General features: G+C 35.9%; 1 protein-coding gene across 1 annotated transcript in view; it reads left to right on the top strand.

Annotated features, from left to right (window-relative positions):
• Positions 1-17924, top strand: part of HMCN1 (hemicentin 1) — a 438669-nt gene that overhangs the window by 227426 nt on the left and 193319 nt on the right. The window contains exons 17-25 of the mRNA XM_055234444.1: positions 1378-1473; positions 2673-2800; positions 4560-4704; positions 7825-7937; positions 9873-10032; positions 10650-10818; positions 13557-13684; positions 15184-15456; positions 17794-17889. Coding sequence (XP_055090419.1) covers positions 1378-1473; positions 2673-2800; positions 4560-4704; positions 7825-7937; positions 9873-10032; positions 10650-10818; positions 13557-13684; positions 15184-15456; positions 17794-17889 — 1308 coding nt within the window. The remainder of the gene's footprint in view (positions 1-1377; positions 1474-2672; positions 2801-4559; positions 4705-7824; positions 7938-9872; positions 10033-10649; positions 10819-13556; positions 13685-15183; positions 15457-17793; positions 17890-17924) is intronic.

Genomic DNA, 17924 nt, shown 5'->3' with positions numbered 1-17924 from the left:
AATATCCTGGTTAGAACTAATGTATGATTTATTAATTGGGTGGTTTGCTGAATTTTTATTTCCAAATGAATGTTTGATATTTAGAGTGGATGCTGCCTCAGTTTACCAGATGCAGTTCTACAATTAGATGCATATGGTTAGCAGAGGAGTAGAAACTTTGTCATGGTTCTTTATCTGAGATAGTATGGGACTATTGATGCTGGAAAGCTGCACTTTTCTCTGTTCAAATTTTATCAATAGATTAAACCGCTTATTTTGGTTCATATATTTACAAGATTACACCCATTCCCCTATTTAAAATCCTCTCCTTCCTTCCTGATTGCTCACAAGACAAAACCATACTCTTGAGAATGTACCAGCCCACCTCTTCAACTTCAGGCTCCTGACTATCCCCACACAACCTATAACTCAGTAGTCCCCATCCTCATGGCTCCAATACCCTCTATAATTACAAATATTTTGAAATATCATTTTATTATCTTAAAAAATTCTATGTATTTGATCTAACTACATAATAAAAATTATTTTAATATCTAACACATACAAATGAAAAATGAGGGAAAGTAATTTATATTAAAATAATGCATATTTCAATATGTAAATACTCTGGCATCATCTACACAATATGAAGATACATTTATTTGGCATCATTATGAATTCAATAGCTCAAATGCAGACTCATGCAGGAGTATAGGATTGATGACTCAAAAACTCCAAGCTGGTGAAGTGATTTTCTAAGATGATGTGCAATTATTACTAAAGTTCTGTCTTTCTTCTGCACATACAGAATTAGGTTGCAGACTTATGTAGTTAAAAACAAAGTTATGAAATACACACATTTCAGTGGGAGCTTCAAAGTCATGCTGGACTTGGGATAATTATTTCTTTGCGAATCTGCCCCATGTTTCACCTCTCTAGTTTTTACCCACTGAATGCCAGCAGACTTCCCCAGTCATTGCATCAACCAAAAAATCTCCCCTGCAAACTTCTAACAGGGTGGTGGTGCAGAGCCCATTGATGGTGCAGCTTTCCATTCTTTGTACAGGCCATGATTTTTCTAGTCATGCTCTTGCCTTTGTAACCTATTAGATTTGGACTGCCCTTCCTCTATTCTACTCACTCAGATATTACCTCAGTGTGAATCCTTCTCCAATTGCCTTTCATGCAGTCACTTCTGTCTCTGCTTCCAGAGCTCACTGTCTGGAACTCTTTGTTAGCACTTATTTCACTGTGGTGTGACGGCTGGTTTCTGTGTATGTCCCTTCTTCTACCAGAAGGCAGTGCACACTTTCTATCCACAGATCTCAGCACTGTTTCTGGCACATAGTTAATGCTCCATAGATGGTATTAGATGAGTAAATGAGTTCTTCCTTTTAGATTTATGGGCAAGTGATAAAGGAACCTATATTTGTGAAGCTGAAAACCAGTTTGGAAAGATCCAGTCAGAGACAACAATAACAGTGACCGGACTTGGTAAGATCAATCGAATGTCTACATACCATGGTCTTCAAAATCATCAGACTTCTTTTACTATGTCATCTCTCGCCTGTGCCACTTAAAAAAAAAAAAAAAAAGATAAATGACTGGTTACTAGACCAGCCTTCCCTTCCCTGCCACATTTCATATTTCTTAGAATGTTAGTCCTGGAAATAACCTTAGAGATTATCTGCTCCAAAATGAAGGGCAATTTAAATAAATTGTTTTAAATCTAAATATGAATACACACATGCACACACACACACACACACACACCCACACACCCACACATATTAGAGTTGTGGTCTTTTCCGATTCCTTTTTTACATTTGTTATTTTAGTCAACGTGGAATTATTTTTGTGTATGATAGGTAAAAATATAATATCATTTATTTCCAAGTAGTAAGACATTTGATGCAATATCTATTATTGAATATTCTCTTCCCACTGACTAAAATACCCATCTGATCACATAGTAAGTTTATGTCCCCATGTCTATTCCTTAGAATTCTATTTCTGAAATAGTACTACATTGCTTAAATTATTATAACATTTAATGTGATTTTTATATCTGTCAGTACATGGTTCTGATTAATACCCTTTTACACAGTTTTTAAAATATGTCTTCATTTGTCTACATATACATTTTCCAAGTAAAACTACTCTTAGGGATTTTACTTTATGTTAAATTTATTCATTAATTTTTAGAGAAGGGCATATTTACAATACTCCTTTATCATTCCATCTAAGAGAGTCAACCTCGTATTATTTGCTTGAGCTATTACAACAGCATCCTTATTGGTCCCATTTCTTCCAGCGTACTTATAGTTTTCAGATTAATATTTCCCCAATGATTCGACTTTTCCACTTATAAATGCTTTCAGTTACTCTCCATTTGTCTACTGAATACATTGCAAATATCTTGGCTTGACATTTCAGGCCTTCCATGCCATAAGCATTCTCTTTTACCTTCTTTACTTCTACGGTAATGTATTACCTGTCCTTTTGCATTCCCCCTACTTAGAAGGAGACTTTAATTTTTACTTTCAAAATCACACCCATTTTCATGTAAATATTTTGTTTCTGAAAACTCAAATTTTTATAGCATAACTAATAGTCTTTGGGGCCTGTAAAGTGGTTTACCTTTCTTTTGGGTGAAATGGAGTTGAAAGTGCCTGTGCTCTTTCTTGATTTAGTTGCTCCACTTATTGGAATCAGCCCTTCAGTGTCCAATGTTATTGAAGGACAGCAGCTTACTTTGCCCTGTACTCTGTTAGCTGGAAATCCCATTCCAGAACGTCGGTGGATTAAGAATTCAGCTATGGTAAGAACATTTTAAATGCATGCATTCACACTCCTAATTTTCTTTTATTTATTTTTTTTCTTTGAGACAGAGTTTCGTTCTGTCGTCTAGGCTGGAGTGCAGTGGTGGGATCTAGGCTCACTGCAACCTCTGCTTCCCAGGTTCAAGGGATTCTCATGCCTCAGCCTCCAGAGTAGCAGGATTACAGGTGACTGCTACCATGCCTAGCTAATTTTTGTATTTTTTAGCAGAGATGGGGTTTCACCATGTTGGCCAGGCTGGTCTCAAACTCCTGACCTCAAGTGATCCATCCACCTCGGCCTCTCAAAGTGCTGAGATTACAGGTGTGAACCACCACACCTGGCCCAGATTCCTAATTTTCTTGAGTTAGAAGTAATGTATTCCAATCACCAAAAGTATCAATTTAATAAATATACAAAAATATGTTTTTGTAAGTATACCAAAGCTTTTCTTTATTATTGACATATTTTTGTTATTCACATTATTTTGGCATTAATAAAATGGAGAAATAGTGTTATAATTTTCATAATTTTATATTAAATTCAGTGTCACTAGTGAACTTTTTTCAGAATATAGAAGAACTGAAGCAAGTATTGTTATTTTCATTGCACTTAAATATTTTTCTGCTCTTCTTTGTAGTACATTATTAAATGTTAATATTCCCATAAAATTCTTCCATTTTATATATCAATCTTTATTATTATTAACTTTAAACATACCTTTCATTATGACCTATATAAAAATGTAGATATATAGTCATTGTTTTTCAGTATAAAATTTTTTTTATGAAAGGATGTGAAAAATGTTTACAGTTCTGTGAAACTTTTTCTGTAAATTATCTATGGCAATAAATTTTCTTCTGGTTCAGAGCATTTTTCTTTCCATTTTCCAGAATATTGGGACTCACTTTCTTCTCGAAGTACTGATTAAAAGTGAATATGCTGAACCCAGGGGGCGGAGGTTGCAGTGAACCGAGATCGTGCCACTGCACTCCAGCCTGGGTGACAGAGCAAGATTCTGTCTCAAAAAAAAAAAATAAAATAAAATAAAAAGTGAATTGACTCCATCTAAGAAGATGTAAAATTTCATATTTGCATAAAAACCTGAGAAAAATTAGCAAACCTTACTTAAAAATAAATGCCCTTGTAGAATGATAGTATTTGGGCACACAAGTATCTTATATGCAGTGTGGATGGATGATACAGATTTAGAGGTGATCATTCTTAACTGAAAATATTACCAGCCCTCCCTGACACAATTCATATATCACATATTTTCCACTAATATTTGCATCTGTTACCTAACAAGGGTGGGTGTTGAGGCTAAGTCCTTCTCCCTTGGCATGAGTAAGTGCCTATGTGCCAAAATAAAAATATCAAATGGCTTCCTAGTGGTAATAAGGCCTTCTTGGAAAAGAACAATTTAAGCCAAAAGTAAAAATTATAGTGACATTTGGGTTTTGAGTGATGACAAAATTTACAGGAACATTAAACAAGTCATGTCTGTATCTTTCTTTTTTTAGCTTGTGCTTAACTCTCTGATAAATATTAATAGGTATAATATTTGGAGGTATATCATGATTAAATTGTACAATCACACTCTTGGTAACATTTATGCTCATCATTCTTCACTTAAGGACATTAAAATATTTTGTTTATAGACTTTTAGTAACCCGATCGGGGAAAAAAAAGCAGATTCATTTTTGACTCTCACAAATCCTTTCTTTTTAGATAAAAATTACCTTTTTTTGTCCTTTAAGTTGCTCCAAAATCCTTACATCACTATGCGCAGCGATGGGAGCCTCCATATTGAAAGAGTTCAGCTTCAGGATGGTGGTGAATACACTTGTGTGGCCAGTAACGTCGCTGGGACCAGTAACAAAACTACCTCTGTGGTTGTGCATGGTAAGAGACACACCCAATGTTATTGTTTCCAAACTGTGTTCAAAGTCGTTGTTCCTATATTTTAATCAAATAACTCTGTTCCTCTAATTACAGTTAGATATCTCTCTTAATTGTTATTTCTTATTTCTTGAACAATATCTACATTGTTAATGTTGTTTCCAGATTTCCCTTTTTTTATGTACACAAAAAGACATTCTTGGGAGTTACCAGCTGAGTCTGGCCAAGGGCTTTTGTAAGTGGTTTCTTAATTGTTAAAAGTGACCTCGGCTCTCAAAGAATTATGTTTAAAAATACATTTTAATTTCAGACAAGCTGAACTCATTATACCCTCCAGATTGCCTTTTCTTTTTGGATTGTGCAACCAGCATGTCCTTACTAATGGCCCCTTTGTGCTTAAGCTAGAAATGACCTAAACTTTTCTAAAGGTCACCAAATGTGCTCCAAACAATCTTCTTGCATGTTAAATAACTTAAAGGTCACAAATAAGAAAATCCAGAAGCAATCTTTTTCCCTTTGTGACTAACAGTAACCAGCTTTTTACATCTCAATAATTGACAGCTTCATAGATTAAGAAATTGTCATAACTTTTTTGTATACTTCCTTTGAAGACTCTGCAACATTGCTTTTTTTAAAAAAAACAAAAAACCAAAAAAAAATATTGCATTAAAAATAGCTTTGTGTCCAGAGCTGAATATCTGAGGGAAGAAAGTACTACAAAATACTTATTTTTAGTAGTTGATTTATTCGTTATTTAGAGTGTGAATTGGAGAGTCCAGTAGTTTTCCAATTTTGTTTGGTCTATTGACAATAGACAAATAGACTGAATGCAGGCCATTTTCTTTTGTTATGTCTGCTTCTCTTAAACAGCCTCTTCCACCTTTCTCAGTTTTACTTTAAGTATCCACCACATAACCTTAGATATTCTTGGAGAAATATTATTTTGAAGGAATACTAAAGCAACACTAAATTAGTTATAACTTAGAGGAATAAATGCATACTGACAGATTGGATATGGTTGTGTAATTATTTTTCAAGAAGACCAGACCATAGATTTCTTGAACAGTGCTTATAGACTAGTTTGAGAATCTAGTGTAGGAATGCCCTCACGTTATCTCTCTTTGGCTTCTAGTGACTGCCTAGAATATTGTGTTGAATAGGATTCTGAGGCTGAATTTTCACTTGGGTGAAAAAAATGACAAGATTAATTATGATGTCTTTCCTATCAGAGGGGCAAGGATACAGACAAACTAATGATATGGTGTATTGTTTTAACATTAAAATTTAAGAGATCATTTCACAACATTCATTGGTCCATTTTAGTCCAAAATGAGTAACTAATTTAGTCCATAGAGTTAAAAAATTAGTGCAGCCATTTGGCATTAACTAAGTCTAGCAGACATTTAGCAGAAGGACGTGATGCAGCCTAGCAGCTCTCTATACCTCTGTATTTATGTTAATTAGCAGTGCCGTTCCTTCATCATTCTGTGTCTGCATTTTTAAGAATATTCATTAAAGGCTCTCAATCAAATTCTTAAAATAATGAATGAATACAAGTATGAATGTAAATTAAAATGACAAAACAGTTTAATTGTCATATTGGTTTGTATAGATTGACAATCTGAAAAGAAACTTCTCTTCCACACCCAAATGTCATCAGATTTCAAAACTGTTGCCTAAATTTGCCACTTTTCTTTTTTGCTGTTAAACTCAATATGTTTGTATCAAAATGGCTTATTCCATGTTGCCACAAATTGACAGCATAGTTGAAAGATGAATATTCCATGATGATTCTGAAAATTAAATTTCTTGCTTTAGAGAGTAGCCTGGCATTGTTGTTTAGGGCTGGGGATTTGCTGCCAATTCCTTAAGAAGAAATTATCTAAAGAGTAAACCCAGCCATAGGAAAATATGAGTATGTAGCATATCTAATCTAAGCCTTCCAAGAAATTTTTTTGCACTGAGGTTTCTGGTGTCTCCAGTTCTAAAAATCTTCTCCGGAGTAGTTATGATAATCCTTGAAAAATCTGATTTTAAGGAAGAGAAATGATGAGTGATTGAGCTCCTGGGAGCAGTTCCAGTCTCATCTTTCCAGAGGATGGAAAGGAAATGCCTGTTATAGATTGGGCTTTTATTGTCTTCTTCTTACTGTGTTAGGAACTTTCATATATGCAAGCTTCTTTAATCAAAATCACCATTTTGACAACATTGAGTATTGATAATTTCTGTTTGTGAGAGTTGGTTCTGATTATGATTTACACAGAATGGAGGGATTAACCTTCTTCCTTTTCCTTTTGCTTCTACTCGTGTTAATTCTTCAGTTGTTTTCTAAAGTCAAAGGTATGTTATTCTTCTTACTGAAAAATATTGACTTAGAATCCTTTTAGTCTTTTAAATGTAAAAGACTTGGCTGGGCGTGGTGGCTTATGCCTGTAATCCCAGCACTTTGGGAGGCTGTGGCAGGAGGATCGCGTGAGCCCAGGAGTTCAAGACCAGCCTGGGTAACACAGCGAGACCCTGTCTCAAAAAATAAATAAATAAATAAATAAATAAATAAATAAATAAATAAATAAAATAAAAATCTCTTAAGATTTGAGTTTTACCAATGAATTCTTCTTAACCAAACAAATCTTTTTATCTAGGTTAAATGTAGTAGCTCACTAAGTGATTCCTGAGTATAGATAGGTATTTAATATGTAGTGGTTAAACAGCCCATTTCTCTGAATGTAGGCTTATGTCAGCTTATTGCAGCTTAATGAATAAAGGACAGTGATTGGAGATATAGATATAGCTCTTAGAGTGCAATTCTATCTTGGGTTTCCAGCAAAAAAATGAATTTTCTTCAGTCCTCTCTTATTTTTGTTAGGAAAGTCAGCTTATTAGACATCACTTACTATTTGATTTTAAGTTTTATTTCATTTTTCAGATCATAACTACTTTATTGTCTTTGTCTAGCACACTCCTTTACAGAGATTATCCTACCTTTTTATCAGAAAATGTGAAATAATTGCAATTGCTCATTTTTACAAACATTAATGTTGTAATGAAAATGTTCAACTTTAAATAGATGCTGTTAAATGGAAGAACAGGTGCTCAGATTCCAAATCCTACTTACCTTTTCAGTTCTGCCAACCATTCAGCATGGGCAGCAGATACTCAGTACAATTGAAGGCATTCCAGTAACTTTACCGTGCAAAGCAAGTGGAATTCCCAAACCATCTGTCATCTGGTCCAAGGTAAATCATACATCTAGTCATATTTCCTGAAGAGCAGAGTGTGAAGTTCACCTGCAAGTTATCCCCAGTCTTGAGCAGGGGGCTGGGGGAGTGAGGCATCGAAAGAAGATAAGTTAATAAAGTGTTTCCTATGTGCTAGGAAGCCTCCAAGAAACCATTTAGATGCACCTCAGAAGGCTCCCTCTGATGGACAGGAAGTTGGGCATTTATACATGACATATTCCCTCCACTCCCCAGAGAAGCTTACACTGCTGCACTTGCTGGCTGTGGCCTTCTGGGGCTTTGGATAAAGCCCTGGTCCAGAAAAAAAAACAAAAAACGAAAAACTTAGGTGCAAGAAGGATGACCCTGGTGGCGCATGTGGAGCTGTCCACTAGAGCTGCGCTGAAATTAAGAGGGAAGAGGGCTTAGGGATGTGGCATGGGGTAAAAAAGGATCTGCTACGAGTACAAGATGTAAAGTGCTTAGAAAAGTTCCCAGCACACCGGCTATGCTATGGACGTGTTCACTGTAATGTTGCTAATACCGTTCAAGTCTCAAGTAGGTGATTTCACTAAAGATCTTTTAAGGTTCCTTCTAAATGATATGACTGCATGGATTTTCCTATTTATAAAGTTCTATGGTATAGTCACAAATTCTATGTATGACTAAAAATTGTAAGACACATACACAAACTAATTTATTCCCCTCTATATCCTTGTCATGTTGTTCAGTTTTTACTTGTATTCTTGCAGTAAAGAAAAGCCCATTTCCTGAGGAAGTCCTTTCATCCTTGAACAGCCACAAAGATGGCACATTTTCTGTAAATGAATTTGAACCCAGCAAATGTAATGACATGCTAATGAAGTATGGCATTTGTATAATTAGCACTACTAGTGTTTTGCCATACCATCTAGTTTTATCTGTCTAAAAATCTCTGAAATATGGAGAAGTTGGTGTTGACATTTGTAAAGAAATTAAAAGGTTAGCTTTTAAAAAAAATTATTCTGGACAGAAAAGTCACAGCAGTGAAGCTAATCCCTGAACTGCGCAGTACCTAGCACTGAGTAGAAGTTTAATGCATTTTAAGGAAAATGTAAAAGTGAAATATTTCCAGGTTGACCTTTGTGCTGTGGCCAAGCAGAGGGTAGTTGAGAAGTTGGGCTCTAGAGCCTCGCTGCTGGATTTGAACCCCAGCTCTACCACTGATGGGCTTTGTGATCTTTGGCAAATTACTCTACTCCCCTCTCCCATGCTTTGATACTCTAAACTGCAAAATAAGGGTTGTGGTAGTTGCTACTCATAAGATTGTTGTGAGTGTTAAAATGGTTGATTCAGGTAAAGTGCTTGAAACAGAGCCTGGCATAGCATAAGCATTCACTGTACCATCCTTATCATTACTGTTCTCTGCCTTCTTAAGTAGCTCTGGAATGAAGACGACATGATTTGGTATGGAGAAATATCACTTTTCGTACTTTTTTTTGTTTTATTTTTTTTGAGACGGAGTCTCACTCTGTCACACAGGCTGGAGTGCAGTGGTGCGATCTTGGCTCACTGCAAGTTCTGCCTCCCGGGTTCATGCCATTCTCCTGCCTCAGCCTCCCGAGTAGCTGGGACTACAGGTGCCTGCCACCTCACCTGGCTAATTTTTTGTATTTTTAGTAGAGACGGGGTTTCACTGTGATCTCGATCTCCTGACCTCGTGATCTGCCCGCCTTGGCCTCCCAAAGTGCTGGGAGTACAGGCGTGAGCCACCGTGCCTGGCCCACTTTTAGTACTTTTATTTGTCTAATTTTTCTCATAAATAACTTTTTTCAAGTTAGCATTTTAAAATTTACTCTATTCTCCTCTTGGAGATGTTTTTTTCTCTCTATTCCTCTTCCAGACATTGTCACTCTTTTGTGATCTTAAACAAACAAACAAAAAAAACCCTTTGAGTTTTGCTGTGTTTTGCAGAAAGGAGAGCGGATTTCAACCAGCAGTGCTAAGTTTTCAGCAGGGGCTGATGGCAGTCTGTATGTGGTGTCACCTGGAGGAGAGGAGAGTGGGGAGTATGTCTGCACCGCCACCAACGCAGCCGGCTATGCCAAAAGGAAAGTGCAGCTAACAGTCTATGGTGAGAGCTGGTGGAGGAATGGTTTTTATCGACATTGTCTATCTGTGCCAAAACTCACAGTTCTTTCCCCAATACTGTTACCAGATGCATGTACCCCTAAAGTGAATTGCTCCCCCAAGTTTCTATTTTTTTTTTTTTTACAGAAATGCATTTTTTACTGCCAACCAAAATCACTTCTACTTAGATTCTGATTTTAAGGAATGCAATTGTATAGTCTTTCGGAAAAATGTTATGGTGTTTTCCCAAGAAGTATGCTTATTGCACCCAACCCTCTTCAGTAACACCAGTTAGTTAACACTCCTAGCAAAGCCAAACCTCAGCTATGTCTTGGGTAGGAGTCTGCCTTGAGGGTTTACTTTTACAGATGGTAGACTCTGAGAGGGCATTGCAGCTGATCTCTTCGTTGTGTTCTAAAAGGAATTACTGACTAAAAGTTTTTCGTCATTTCTCTTTTAGTTCTCACAATAAATGTATTAATGGAAAGTTTTAGCTTGTGTCCTGAACAGCATCTTTTTATAAATTACTTAAGAACATTAGTAGTCCACATTTTAATGTAAATTAAACTGTGCTTTGTTTTCAATATACTATTTCCCTTCCAAAACATGTGTTTATTTTAGTAAGGCCCAGAGTGTTTGGAGATCAACGAGGACTGTCCCAGGATAAGCCTGTTGAGATCTCCGTCCTCGCAGGGGAAGAGGTAACACTTCCATGTGAAGTGAAGAGCTTACCTCCACCCATAGTTACTTGGGCCAAAGAAACCCAGCTCATCTCACCGTTCTCTCCAAGGTAGGAGATCTGGGATGAATTGCAACACATGAAAACATAATCAGCCTCTTGGGACAGATGGCCATGCCTATTCAGGTTATCAAACGTCTCAAAAAATCACTTTTAAAATTGAGATAATTCACATGTACATCTGAGTCTACAGGAAGTATTTATAACATCTGAATCATGCTTCTGACATCTTTAATGTCAGAAATGCTAACATTCAGCTTTGCCATAATTTTCCCCTGGTACATTTTATAAGGTAGTTATTAAAATGGAGCAGAATTGTATGAGATTCCTGTTAGCCCAATGTGTAAGCACACATAGAATTCCATTAATCCCATAAGAGCAAAAAAATACAATAGGCACACTCTAATGTCTACAATTTGGCTTTCATTGGATGATTTTGTAAGTCTTCTTACTTAAACCCTTATACAAATATGAGCACATTGAGATGATATACTGTATTTGATAGGCTAAGTGACATAACAAGAAGAATGCTGGAGCTTTAAAAGCAAAACCTTTGTTGCCAACCAGCTATGAGTTTAAATTTATCTCTTCCACTTAAAGTTTGCCTGAAACCTTGGCAATTTTTAAAGGGTCTCTCTGAACCTCATATTTCCTATTTATAAAATGGGGATGATACTTACCCGAGAGAATTATGTAAGATAGTGTACATTTCACATTCATTGTCTCTAGTTCTTGGTTACTGTTTTAACCCAACATCAAGGCAAAAATTACTGGTGAAATAAGAATTAGACTATAGTCACTAGACTATAATTAACTTTCTGTTAGAATCATTGATATATAATTATGAAGATATAAATTCATGCTAGTGTCGTTTCCCTACTGCCAGTGAGGGAAAAAAATTAAGAAGGACTTTATATAATTTTATTATTTGTTTGAAAAAATATTTGTTTTGAATTTTTTTAGTAAAAAATTACAGTAATACAGATCAGAAAGTTGTATTGTTCCCTTCCACAGTCGCAGTTTCTTCTCCCTCTTCCCGGGGGCAAACACTGCCACAAGCCTGGTATGCATTCTACACATACACCCTTAAACAATGTAGATTACTGTTTTCTGTGCTTTCAATTTTGTGTTGTGTGTCTGTTTTCAATTTGCCATTGTAACAAATAGTATATTATTATTTTGTTACTTGCTTTATTAAGTCAACATTTATCCACTATTATACATAGGGATTCCATTTATTCATTTTAACTGCTACATGCATAGTCTACATTTTATTTTTTCATTCCTTTATTTATGGACATTCTGGTTTGTTTATTCTTTTTTTTTTTTTTAAACAAGGCTTTTCAGTGAATAGCTTTGTATATTTCTCTTTGTATACTCATGCATGACTTTCTTTAGGACCAATATACAGAGCTACAATTGCTGGTCAAAGCAAACTCCTGCTTCCAGCTTAATAGGCACTGCTAAATTGCTTTCCAAAGGGACAGTATTGATTGTCCATCCACCAACAGAATATAAGTATACCTGTTTCCATGTTCTAATTAGTGCATGGTATTGACTGACTTAGGAATTTTTGCCAATTGATGGGTGTAAAATGGTATCTTGAAATTGCTTTAATTTTCATGTGATTAACTTCAAGTGAACTGAGAACACTTTTACGTGTTTGTTGGCCATTTGTGGTATTGGTGAATAACCTGTAAATCTGTTGCACAGTTTACTGGTGACTCGTCTTTCTCTTATTGAATGTAGAAATTTGGTCTTTATTTTTTATAATAACCTTTTTTATATGTGTTGAAAATATTTTCTCTCAGTCTATTGCTATGGCGTCAAGCTTATGTGTGGCGTCTTTTGTTGTACAGAAGGTTTCAGTTTTTAAGGAGCACAATGTATTAATCTGTTCTTTTTCAGATGTGTACTTTTTGTATCTTAACATGAAGAAAATTATAAACATAACCTCCAATGTTTAATTCTAATATTTTAAGTTTTATTTTTCACATTTTGGACTTCAATCTATCCGAATTTTAAATTTTGTAAATAATATCAGGTAGTGCTCTAATTTTATATCTTTATTTTTCCATTGGGAGAGCCAGTTGCCCGACATCACTTTGAATAGTCGATACTTTCCTTACTTTTTGTAATATCACCTCTGATGTTACATATTACATGTTGAGTTCTCAAATATGCTTAGGTCTTTCTGGAGGACTCTGTCCTGAACTATTTATTCATTTGCCTGTCTCTGGGCCAATAGCACTCTTCATTTGACTTAGCTGTATAAGAAATCTTGGTACTAGGTGGGTCTGCCTAGCCTCCACTATCCTTTAAAACTATTGTAACACATTGCAGTAACATTTTTATATGTAGGTCTGGCTCACCCAGCTGCATTATTACTCAATAGGAGGAATATATTCAACTATTTTTGAGAACATGTGTATCTTCTTTTTCCTTTACTTTAACATTGTAGAAAATAATAATAAAAAGTTCAAAATAAATTCAAAGTTAACTCAAATATACATTTGCTTTATAGAGCAGAAAGATGCACAATTATTTGTGAATTTCAGACCATTAAGATTTAAAAGTAAAATAAAACTGTTTTTATGTTTGCAGGAAAATCAAACACAAGATAATTATGAAAAGTCCTGGCTTTTAAGGTGTATAGATGTATATTGCAGATGGGAAAATGGCTTAAAAAGACTACTTGCAGAGTAGTAATTTCATACTGAAGTGTAGCTGCATAGGGGATATTTAAATTCTCCTGTTCCATGGTCTACTATATGGTTTCTTTCTTTTAGACACACATTCCTCCCTTCTGGTTCAATGAAGATCACTGAAACCCACACTTCAGATAGTGGGATGTATCTTTGTGTTGCCACAAATATTGCTGGGAATGTGACTCAGGCTGTCAAATTAAATGTCCATGGTGAGTTTTGAAATGAGAGCATATGACAACCCTGTGGACTGGCCACACAAAAACCCATAATCCTAGTTTATTTGATAGTTAATTTCCAAATTGCATATAGAGTGATTAAAGAAAAAAATTCTCTAAAATCTGAGACTTGTGATTTTCTTTCGTTTACTCTGAAAAGTCTTCCTGCTATTTATAAACAATCTTCTGTTTCTTCCTTTGTCAAATAAACTAGGTTAAATTTTTGGATCTCAATTTTTCTAAAGATCAACAGTCACTTATTGCTATTATTGTTGATATACAGTAGAAAAAAATGTGTTTAAGCCGGTAGCATTTTATAGAAGCTAATACACATTTCAAATAATAATTTATTAGTATTTAAATGATAATTTTCAATATTTAAAGATCTCAGCAACTGAAAAAATTCTGTTTCCTAGGACTCTGACTACAACTCCCTAGTTAGTTTGCTTTATTCCTCCAATTCACATAGTCCATCCAGTTCTTCATTCATTCAACACACTGAGTGCATACTCTACACCAGGCATTGTTTAGATGAAAGATATTCAAATATCAGAAGAAATTAGCTCAGATAGTGTTGATATGATTTCGCTCTCAGATGAATCACCACAATTGTGTCCCCATTGATTATGTGGTGTGAAGTCATACCAGAGTTCTGTCATTTACTAACTCTAGGGCATCAGGCATATTCACTAACCTTTCTTACTTTTAGTTTTCTCTTTCATAAAATGATGATAATATTATCATCAACAATATAAGGTTGTTAGTGACAACCTTTAGAAAGTGTTCATTAAATATTAAGTTAAAGAAAAAAAAAGAGAAATTGTGCTTTTTAGGGATGTATGGTACATTAATTATATCCTTGTGGCTCAACTTGATTCTGCAGTGCACAATGCAAATATGTGGAAATGAGGAATCATTTGCTGGTGTTTTGATAAACTACTGCATTTAAATTTCTGAACGAAGTTGATAAAAGGAAGAGATGAAGCCTCTTTGTGGTCTTCTTATCTGAAATTAGCAAAAGATTTCATGAGAAACTTTTCTTATTGTTTGACTGATCCTTCTACAAAGAGAACAGAAACTGAGTACATGGAGAGAAATGCTTTTTGTCCCTTATATTATAGAAATTATCTGGATTGCCTTTTAAGAGAGTTTTTAACCTAAAATTATTTACAAATTAAAAGAAGCCTAACATTTTAAAATGCTTGCTGTTCCTCAAGTTTGGAACTAAGAGTTTTATATTTATTATTTCCTATAATCCTTGCAGTGTACTGGCATTACAGGCTATTTTCCCTGGATTATCAAGGAAACAGGCCTCAGGAAGTTTATTGACTTGTTCTAGATCACCTAGCTAGTGAATGATCTGAGCCTAGGTCCAAATCTTGAAATTATTTCACTTTTCCATGGCTGCCTGTTGATAAGGAGCTCTCGTTTAAAGTGAGTAAAGGAAGGAATTTGTAAAAGTTGGATTATTAATACCCAATTATTATTTCTAGTTCCTCCAAAGATACAGCGTGGACCTAAACATCTCAAAGTCCAAGTTGGTCAAAGAGTGGCTATTCCATGTAATGCTCAAGGGACTCCTCTTCCTGTAATCACCTGGTCCAAAGGTGGAAGCACTATGCTGGTTGATGGAGTGCACCATGTTAGCAATCCAGACGGAACTTTAAGCATCAACCAAGCTGCGCCCTCAGATGCTGGCATATATACATGTGTTGCTACTAACATAGCAGGCACTGATGAAACAGAGATAACGCTACATGTCCAAGGTGATTCTTGACACAGGAAAATATATGTATGTAGGGTGGGGAGTGAGAGAAAAGCCCTAGAGCTAAATAGATTATCTTGGATAATCTTAAATCACTTCAGAAAGAGTTCTATGTAACTTTTGTGACTCTTTAACTTTGAAAGAACCATTCCCAAAAGAAATGAAACATACCATTTCTAAAGCTGCATCAATTTTTGTATGTTTACTTTTGAAGCAAAGTTGCCATGGATCATGTAGAAAACAGAAACAATCCTAGATGATCCCTTACCCACTATGTTTGGTTTGGGAGACATTGCGGGAAGAGTGAGTTGGAGTAGGTTGTCACCTCACGGTGCTGGGGTGCACTCAAAATAGAGCCCTAGGAAATCTAGGTCCGCCACTTCTCTATTGATACTGTACTTGCTTTGAAGATTTAAAGATCAATGTTTATTTCTTCAAGCAACAAATACCGATCGAGCTCTTGCCAGGCATCTGTCATATTTAGGTGGTGATGAGAAAGTAGTGACAAAGGCAAAACCCTGCTTTCATGGGCTGTTCTAGTGTGAGTAGACAGAAAACAGGCAAACAAATAAACAAGAAATACAGACTGTGAAAAGTGCTTTGTGGGAAATTAAAATAAGGCAATGGTCCTGAGAGTTGCCTATGTTAGATTAGACTATCAAGCAGGACTTCTCTGAGGAGGTGATCTTTAGAGTGAGATCCTCTGGACTGGAAAGAACCGGCCACATGAAAATCAGGGGGAAAAGCATTCTTGTCAGAGGGAATACTAGTGCAAAGACAAGCAGAAAAGATAAGCAGGTATGGTATTTAGCACAGTATTAGATAGTTGTTAGTGCTGTACTGAGTATTAGTATTAATTAGTACTACTACTGTTCTAAGTATTAGTACAGTACTAAGGTACCGGGCCCATTGTAGTTTTGTTGGATGGTTGGCTAGGACACTAATGGAGTTTTCCTGTTCATTCCACAACCTTTATTGCGTATTCGTGTCTATAGTTGAATGGGACAGATAATAATTCATGAAATAATCTCATGACTATGTAATTAGACATTGGTTAGTGCCCCCATGAAATGGCGGAAAACTATATGAGCTTTTAACAGAAAGAGAAATCACACAAGGCCTCCCTTGCGGTAGGGACATGTCAGTTGAGATTTGAAGGGTAGGTAGAAGTGAGGGGCAGCCCTTCCAAGATAATGTGGAGAGAACTTTCCAGGAGAAGGACATAGAATATGAAGAGAAGAGCATGTAATATTTTGGAGACACTGCGATCAGTCATCAATCAGTGAAGGCCAGCTGGCTGCATTCCAGACTGAGGGCTGAGTAATATGTGATGAAGCTGGAGATGTGGTCATGGGTCAGGTTATCCAAGACCTAGGAAACCAGGCTAATGAAGTTAGACTTTATTCTAAATGCAATAAACAGACTTTAAGAAGTCATCGTTGGGAAAGTGATGTGGTTGATTTCCAGTTTTAAAAGTCACTCTTTTGGGAGGGAGTCATTTGGCTAGAGAAGACAAGGGAAACTGGTATAGACTATTGTAGTAGCCCAGGTAAAAGATGATGGTAGTTAGAATGGGGAAAAGAAGGGAATGGGCTAAAAAATAAATAGGAAAGGAAATACTCAGGACATAGTGATGGATTGGATATGAGAGTGAAGGAGATAGAGTTCTCAAGAATAACTCCCAAATTTCTTCATGAAATGAATAGATGATGAAGCTGTTCAGAGACATGGGATGCACTGACAGGGGGCACTTAGGAAAGAATAGGTCTGAAACTTTATCTTATAGACAAAATGAGTACAAACAATGATCTGGATTAGATAAGTCAATGATGAGATTTGTGTTTCAGAGAGAGTATTCTGGGGACTGTGCAGAATATCAATCTAAAGGGGAACATGTTTGAGAAAAGGATCCCCATAAGAAGTCTATTGGAATAGCCTGGTAAGAGAAAATAAGGGTTGGAAATAAGCAATGGTCTTAAGCATAGAGAGGAAGACACAGATATGTGAACATATGTGGTACTATATGATTGGATATGGAGGTCAAGCTTAAGGGAGAAAGAAAAATGACTGGGTGGACCATAGTGCCTTCATTGAGGGAATAAGGGAACAGAACAGGATTGTAGGAAGCATAAAATAATGAATTTTGTTTGGAGAATTTTGAGTTTAAGGCACTGGGTGATGTCTAGGTAGAAATGTTTGGCAACTGGAAATAGGAATCATATTTAAAAGAAGAATCAGCAGAGATAGCAACTCATCAGTGCAGGTAGTTAATTGTGCCTTAGGAGAGTTTGAAATTGCTCAAAGAAAGCCTGTGATAATGCATTTATTTTCCTAATAGAACCACCCACAGTGGAAGATCTAGAACCTCCATATAACACTCCGTTCCAAGAAAGAGTGGCCAATCAACGCATTGCATTTCCATGTCCTGCAAAAGGTACGTAATACTGAAAGATATAGGCATTGGCATAA

The sequence above is a fragment of the Symphalangus syndactylus genome, chromosome 19, assembly GCF_028878055.3.
Source record: "Symphalangus syndactylus isolate Jambi chromosome 19, NHGRI_mSymSyn1-v2.1_pri, whole genome shotgun sequence".
NCBI lineage: Eukaryota > Metazoa > Chordata > Mammalia > Primates > Hylobatidae > Symphalangus > Symphalangus syndactylus.
This window is presented reverse-complemented; position numbering and strand designations above follow the sequence as displayed.